The sequence below is a fragment of the Scatophagus argus genome, chromosome 6 (assembly GCF_020382885.2).
Source record: "Scatophagus argus isolate fScaArg1 chromosome 6, fScaArg1.pri, whole genome shotgun sequence".
Classification (NCBI taxonomy): Eukaryota; Metazoa; Chordata; class Actinopteri; family Scatophagidae; genus Scatophagus; species Scatophagus argus.
The window spans coordinates 17459518-17468274 of NC_058498.1; the positions used below are offsets into that span (position 1 = coordinate 17459518).

The 8757-nt window shown below is 40.3% G+C and overlaps 1 protein-coding gene across 1 annotated transcript in view; it reads right to left on the minus strand.

Annotated features, from left to right (window-relative positions):
- yjefn3 (YjeF N-terminal domain containing 3) overlaps positions 1-7341 on the minus strand; it is a 40483-nt gene extending 33142 nt beyond the window's left edge. Inside the window, exon 1 of the mRNA XM_046390912.1 lies at positions 6716-7341. Coding sequence (XP_046246868.1) covers positions 6716-6783 — 68 coding nt within the window. The 5' untranslated portion in view covers positions 6784-7341. The remainder of the gene's footprint in view (positions 1-6715) is intronic.
- Positions 7342-8757: the final 1416 nt, after the last annotated feature.

Here is an 8757-nt window from a genome sequence, read left to right on the forward strand (position 1 = left end):
CATTAAGTGGAAATTTCTTTATGTTTTGATCTTCAACTTTATCAGAATCAGAATCAGAATTCCTTTATTTATCCAGGAGGGGAAATTCTTTCAATTTCATCACTGTGTCACAACATAACTAAAAACACTCGGTTACAATTAGTTGCCTTGAAATACCTGTTTTCTAGCACCACAAACACACACAATGTATAAAACTATTTGTCGCTTGCAGAAATGTACAGTTCTAACATTTAATTCTGGCGACTGAGCTGATTATAGTAGATCTATAAGAGACTGGAGAACAGTCTGTGAGATCCTGGGAATGAATCATTAGGTAATGATGAGTTCATGAATATCTGAGAATTGATCATACTGAACACTTATGTCATGAGTGATTCCTGACTAGTCACAAGTCATTCATTCCCAACCATGACATATTACATATATACAACATTAGTTAGCACTTTTGTTTACTTCATCATTATCTTATTACATTCCCTTTTGTGTCATTCAAATAAAGCGGTGCATCATACTGAGTCCTGTGTAATGGAAAACTGTGTTTGAGTGCAACAAGTCAAAATGGAACCACACACTGACCAGTAAAATAAACAGAGAAAGATCAGCAATATGTATCCCCAAGTTATTAAGATATAGTATACTGTTAAAGATGACGTTCAAACAGAACAATAATTTAATTAATGGTACATAATTGAGGCACACTGTGAACTAGTCAAATAAAATAATGGCCTGTCTCTAATAATAGCCCAGTGATCTATTTTACAGAGTCAGATGAGGCTGTGCAATTACTGAAAGTACTTTCATACCTTAGAAAAGGCTAAAAGATCTGCAAGTGGACACCAAATGATTTTTCACATGGAATCCATTGGACCAGTCAGACATTGTAATCACAACTCTTTTTAAGCATCAAAAAACTCAAATTCCTGCACTGCAGAGCACAGATCCTATTTTTGTTCATTCTGATTCTGATCTGATGTCTTCCTTGTGTGGACACTCAAGAAAAGAGAAAAATGTCGGTTGTGCACAACAGCATCAGTGCTCACTTAACATACCAAACAGCGCAAATGTTGGGCTATGGTGGGTTTGTGACCTTTTCAGCTCAGAATGAAACAAAAAATCACTAAAGAGTCAAAGCGATGTTTGTTCCGATTGTAGCCCTAAACTGCAGTATAGATTTTTACATTTACAAATATGTTTTCCTGCCCTCCAGGCAACCATTAGTGGCATGTGCATTTGATGAGAATTTAGCAGTGAGGAGCCCAGAGGCATTTAAATGAAAGGGTCTCAACAGTTGCTACGCTTCAGTGCATTTGGCTGCCACCAAAGAGACACCGCTGCTCTGTCAGATCAATGTTACACACTTTAAAGCAAAAACACGCACAAGCTGTCACAAGCAGCCTTCATGTACATAGTTTTAGCATGAAATACTGTGTAATTCTTTCTGTTACAGTTTGTGCTACATCACAATGGTAAAGGAGGAAAAATACTTAAGCTCTGTTTGAAGACGCTTCGAGGGACTGTGGATTCTCGTGAGCAGCACCCCCCCCACCCACTGTAACCACCTCCATTTTTTGTGTTTGTGCATTATATGTGGTAACCAATGACAGAGTTCAGAGTTGAGATGAGGGGAGTACAGAGCCACCAATAGTGGGAGAAAGAACATGAGGGTGAGGAATAAGGAAGATAGGGATTTTTTTTTTTTTTTTTTTGGAAGGTCAGTTTTTCAAGGACAAGACATACTGAGCTGACACTTATTTTGTAAAGCGAGAGACTAATTTGCATAGCGCCTACACTGGCACTCGCTGTCTCTAGTTCTGTCATTCTTATCTGGGCCAATGCAAAGCAAACAGTTGTTACAGCTGCAAAGGAGGTAAGAAACTGATTAGAGTCCAGCTTTTTAAAGTTGCTGTATCTCTGTATGCTCAATTATGATAACAAACACACATACATCTTCACAATGTGAAGGTTGTGTACTGGTGACATAAAAGCGCTTCAGTAATTGAAACTTTATGACCCTATTATGTCTTGTCAATTTATAGAACAAATGACTTGAACCCTCTGCAAAGAAGGAAGCATGCTTGTCTCTGAGCCTCTCTGATTCACTCAAATGTATATACATGTCTATATATTTCCCATCTCATGCCACATAATACCCACTGCTCACTAAATTACTCATAATTAATAGTGGCAAGTTAGACTCTTTTACTGAATCTGATCATTCACTCTCGAACTGTAAATTGAACTAATCTTTTTTGAGTCATTTTGTTCATTTTTACAGCAGGTGGCGCTGTAGCCCTTTTGTGGTTACAGCGGTTCACAAACACTAAATACTGAAGGCAACATGGTTTGCTTCAGCTGACAAAGTATAATACACAAAATGCACAAGCAATTCAAACCAGATGAAAACCTAGGAAAACAAATACACACCACAATAAAATGACTTGTGTCCTGCATCCTCCCTGCCATTACTGTTTAACAGCGCAGCAGTGACTAGGTAGCTGTCACGCGACAAATGCATGAGACCGATCCGAGAACGAGCGTACTGCTCGCCACACAGCCTGAGCTGTGAACGATGAACGAGAGTGAAAACGTGCAGCCCGAGCTTCCTGTCACGTGACAATTAAACGAAAGAACAAACCGTAACGATCCGTATGAATGATTCGTGAACGAACTTGATGCTCGCCACACAGCCTGAGAGAGAAGGTACTGCATGAAAATGAACGAATCGCTCATTGAGAGGACTCATTACTGCCCAGTCATATCTTTCCATAAATACATCTCTGAGCTGTCACAGAGGCAAATAGAACTGCCAACATAGGAGCCAAAGGAATGACAATAAGCCCAATATACATGGTTGCCAAGGAAGGAGAAATGAGAGCAGGTTAAGTCAGACAGCTTGACGTGCTGGCAGCAGCTCACATAGACAGGTAAGCAGACCAGCAAAGATGGACAAAAACAGTCTGACGTTTCTCTGTGTGACCGGCCCCAGGCCTCAGGTGTGGCAAAAGAGGAAAGGCGGATTGAGAAGTCAGTGAGAGGAGAGAGGAAGAAGGGGGGAAAGTCTGTCATTGTGACCACCCTACAAAGCATCATAAAAGTAATCAGCATTAAATGCTATGATTCAATACCATGTGACATATTGTGCTGTCAGGTGCTATTTGTCACTCCTGACAATATTTGCCACTGTGTATAGTTTCTGAAATTAGAGTAGCTCGGAAAAAATTCAGGCTTTTGTTCTCAGATATTTTCTGTTTTCTCCTGCAGGTTATTTGCTATTATTTGACGGTAAATAGTAGATACAACAGAGCAGCTTGTGTTGTATACAAGAAGGAGCCCCGACTATTTAAAAACAGCAGCAAAACACACTTATATTTCCCAAATAAATCATGTGCCATAAATTTGCCCTCTGCATTTTACCCATCTCAACATTCAAAAGCAATAGTCAGGGAGCACTGACTGTGCCAGATCCAAAGCCAAGGACTCACTAGCTCAGAACCAATGCCAATATTTACAGGTTATCCACTGCCTCAGGTGTTTCATCATATGAAGTGCCTCAACAAAATCTGCACTTTAATGTAGGGCAACTTGTACTTGCTGCAAAATTGTATGCAAGTTTGTGGTGAATTTCATTTCTATTCTAGCTGTGGATCCAGTTGATTTTTTTTAAGAATTAGTGATGCATATCCTATGTTGCATGCTATTATGTGTGTGTAGTTTAGTTTAATCTGCTATTCTGGAGATGAGTTGTGCTTGGAATGATTTTCTGTTGTCACAATCATTATCGCACTAAAGCAGCAGGATTGTCATGTATTGGGAATTTCATGCATTAACTTAATAGGTTTCTGCTTGCCTCTAGCAAATACATTACTCATAATTTCAATATAATTATATCAGATCATTGAACAGCTTTATCACAAGGGTGTCTCAGGGCTAATATTATCTCATGTGTATGCACTTTTTTTACATAAATCATGTTGTGGTCACAGACAGTAATTATCTCAATCTAATCTTTTCATTGTTAACAAAATCCCCACAAAGCATTTGCTTAAACAGGTTGCTCCAGCAGCTGCTTGTCAACTGTTAACTCCATTGGCAACAGTGATAGATAAATATCTATATAATTTTAGAATGAATGATGAACCACAGGTTAATCCAAAAAGTACACATGCACATGCACGGACCCTGATGATGATAGTGGCTGTATAATGAGTTCCTCCTGCAGTAGTGTATGGGGGTTTTAATTGACTTCCAGCCAGCCTCAATCAAGCTGCAGAGATCTGAGAGTGTGAGGATTGGGGCAAAGCCTCTTGGGTGATAGTTAATCTGCCAGCCTCAGCTACTCAGATGTCGACACACAGGAAGAAGAATGTAAATAAAGACCACTGCAAAGAGCTTAATTACATGTGTTATCAAGAAAACTAAAGAAAAGTTTGTAGAATAGATGTGGGTCCATTCACTGACTGGCATGGCAATAACAGCCAGAGGAGCAGATGGATGCCATGAGTCACAGAAGAGATACTCTACACTGTATGAAGATGTCTATATAGGCATCATATGTACACCCATATTGTAGAATAAATCTGGGGCTCACAAAGTGATTTATATAGATAAATGATAATCAGAGAAAATGATTAAACCATCTGTCTAGGCTATATTAAGCGAATCATCCTATTTGAACTGCGCTGAAGGAAGAAAGGCAACAATGATGTTTCCTCCTGAGAGACATCACGCTCAATTTACAGTAGATTAACCAGAGACAATGACAGAGAGGCCGCAAATCATACAGGCATTCTCACGCTAATCCTGCCATCATACTATAGAATTTAACACCATTATTTTTTCTGTAAAGGGCTTTGTAACAGTATGTGCTGCTGTTTCTGTGTGTGCATATCTGTGTCTATGCTTCATACAATCAGAGCTGCAAAGACATTTGGTCAAGAGCTGCACAGAAATTAAATGCAACATGGCACATACTCAGAATGTTACTTGAAGCCAAAGAGGGACCACACTGATTTAGCTTTACACCTTTATAACATTATGAGTCTCACAAAGGACATTATAAAAAGTATCAAAATCTATGTGGTAGAACCAGATGTATCATCTCTTTCATTTAATGTATTCTTCCTCCTTGTCAAACCAATCCCATTACACACAGTGCAAGGCAACCACAGACAGTTCGGTCATAAATCCGGCTGTGTTACGCTGTTGGCTAATGTAGCCTCATGCTACTTCACTTTCAGACAGAAGCTAAGCATTGTAGTGATAGAGATAAACTCAGCTCCAGTGTTTAAAATGTCACGCATCGCACAATATCACATTTTGGAAAGACATTAAGGGTTGGCCACTATTCTCTCACCAAGTCATGCAGTAATTATCTCACAGGTATTAAATTACTAATTGTGGCCACAAGATAGCCACATACAACCTGAGCATTTTCAAATCAAAGCGCTTTATTGCCTCCTTATCCCGCATCACAGGATAAATGTCTCAACACTACTTAAGAACAGATCGCTGAGGTGGAAAATTTTCACCAAAAGGTTTATGTGTGTTTGTGTATTAGTAGCACTTTTTCTCAGTCCTGCGCATGTGTTGTCAAATTAGTTAAGTTCTTAATTTACTTGAGTTTTGTCTATTTGTGTGTGTTTTCTGTAGCTGCAGTGTGTTGAGCTCTCTGGGCCACCTTTGTGCAGAAGTACTCTCTACATACGTAAATAGACTTTTAATGACGAGTAAAATCAGCAGAGTTCACCGTTTATTGGGTGGTCAGATTTTTTTTTTTTTTTGTGGGGGGGGGGGGGGGGGGGGGGGGGGGGTGTTGTTTTCATAATGTGCCACACTTTTTGTAGTCATCAATAAAACATTTGGGTTTGTCACTGAAACGAAAAGCAAAACTGTTTCTCTTTCATTAGTCTGGTTTTGTTGTCTGTGCAGGGGGGGCTTTAAGTCTCTATTTGAGCTGCATTCTTACTGTCAATAAGTTTGATCAAGATAACTAAAGGTTGTTTACTTAATGTGGATCCCAGGCTGTCTTATGTGGATCCAAAAAGAGTAATTCCGATCTGCATGTGCGTGCCATGAGCACACACACACACCACACTAACCTTCGATTGCATAACAAACTGATTACCAGTCTCATCTACAATAAGATGCTTGGCTTGGTTGGTAATATGAGGTCTGATAAAGTCAAATTAAACACGAGCCCCCTAATTTAATAACAGCTCGTATTTGCAATTCAATTTGAAGCTTCAGTGGGGTGGGGAAAGAGCAATGAAGAAAATTCAAGACTGGAAAAGCAGAGACGGAGTTTCTTGGGGCGTACCAAGGTATTTCTGCAGGCATCATCATCATCACTACTAATATTCATACGGCATTTGCCAAGTGAGTTAACTTAAATAACTGACGTGCCTTATTATGTCCCTCTTTCTGTTTTCCTTTTAAAGGCTAGGTCTGATTCAAATTGCAAGAACTGCTCAAACTGCTCATTCAAAGTCTCACGAGACCACTTCTCTTGGGTCCTACAAAAAGATCTGGTGGTTTCCCTTTCTGTAATTCTGCCACTGTCTATCTACTTCTCACACATTGCACTCAGAGCTGTCCTGTGAAATTCCTGATGGTGAAACAAACGGAACGGAAGAGAGCAGAGAAAGACCAGAAGAAGAAGCAGAGGAGCATTAGGACAAAACTGAGACCATGTAACAGAAAATGAGCAAGTGCCTACCTCAGGTAACGCAGCGGCTCTATGGTTTCAGCCTCTGTCTCAGCTGAGCTGTGGTTCATCTTGTCCATCTGTTTTCACCCAGCACGACTCGGCAAATATGAGAAAGGATGAGCAGTGCCGCTCCAAGGGAAACACTTCCGTTCCTTCTCTGTGACTCTGATTCAATAAACACCCTGTCTACCTCTTTGCTGGAAACAGACTGGGAATCTAAATGGATGCTCTCCCTCTGTATCTCCCTTTCTACGGCTCTTGGTTGGTTCAGATGCTGGAAGGTAATTACTGGCTGCTACACACACACACACTCTCACACACACTCTGAATCTTTCCTCTCTATATCTCTGCTTCTCTTCGTTGTCTTGTTCCCACTGTGGCCCGGGCTCATTCTCTCATAAAACCAGCTGGCTCTGTGTGTGTCAGCTGCACTCACCGGGAAAACCAGCCAATTAAGAATCAGGAGGCATGGTGCTCGCCGGCTGATTGGCTCAGGCTGCTGCAATCGTAGCTGTTCAGTCTTCCAGGGTGCAAACGCCCATCTCCCTTCCTCTCTTCGCCAAATTCACACAAACATATAAGAGACACAGACACATTCAAGCAGAGTCCATGGTGGCAAAAGGATCCCATGGTGTAGAAGCTACTGCAAGGCATCGGAGTGAGAAAACACTCGACTGCTCACTGAATCACAAACATTTACACCTTTCACATGATGAAGCCCACTACCACAACTGAGATAATAACACTGCAGTATCTGAGGGGGTACACGCAGAAATGGGTGATATGCATAAACTCCAAATGGATTTTGATGCATGCATTCTTGATCACATGGATTTAGGGCAAACATGAAAGAAGAAAAACACATTAAAACATACAGTGTAACCCATACACACTCAAATGAAGGATATGTATAGAAATACCATGGGGATAACCTGCAGCTGCCAAGGCATGAAGCTCATGAGTGGTTCACGGTGATAAACAATAGCTCGTTTTCTTCTGTAAAGGTCTCTCTCTCTTTTCCTGTGCCTCCCTCCAGTTTACTCTGACAACGGAGTTCATGCCCACCCTCCTACATCTCAGATAACAGAATTAAGCCTGTGCTCTTATATCAAAGATTAGGATGTAAGTCTGTTTTTCCTTGTAGGTCTGTTTCATTAGGCGAATTGAATTCCTTTCAGGATAATTAAAGACAAACACAGGTGTAATGGAATGTTGGTGTATTCTGCCACCTGGAGGTTACACATTGGACTTGCAGTTTAAAGCAAGATAGTGGGTCATTGGAGACAACTTGGAGACTGAAGGTGAACTATAACAGAAAAGGGCAATAAAGAGGATGTGAGTGTGACAGAATTGTGTTTTGATAGGGGCGGCTGTTCACTAAAACCCAGCCTTGACATAACATATTCTATCTACAAATATCCTATGTGCTTTTTAACACCTGAAGGGAGTTCAGCTGGAAACACAGCTAATGGGCATAACACAGGTCAGTGAGTATTATATTAAGACATATCAACATATAGAGGAAATGAAAAGTTTAGTTATTTACATCCCTTGACACAAACGTCAGTGGAAGAAAATGAAACACTTTCTTTTTGCTTTTACTCATGGGAATGCTTTTTCTGTGTGTGACCATTCAAAAGGCTAAAAAAACGCTCTATGTACACTGCCATTTGCTCATGCATGTGTGTGTGTGTGTGTGTGGTGGGGGGGGCAACTAAAGTGACAAAACAGTAACTGCAATGAAATCCAAGACATAGAACACGCAATAAGTACAATCACTACAAGCTTTACAGACATGAACTCACTATTGTGCTGTACTACATTATTTTGGTAGTATTACATTGGTACTGCTTTATCATGTCTACACAGAATGTGATTTAAGTCATACTTGATTTATACTGGGCTTTGAGTGCACATATTCATCTCCAGTGTCTTTAAGGCCTGTGAACAGTGCCAGTAGGCTTTACAACTGAAAGTAGAGATTATTTAGGTGATGTTATCAAATGTTTTGGTTTATCCAGTCAACAGCCCAAAACCCACAGAACCCAAAA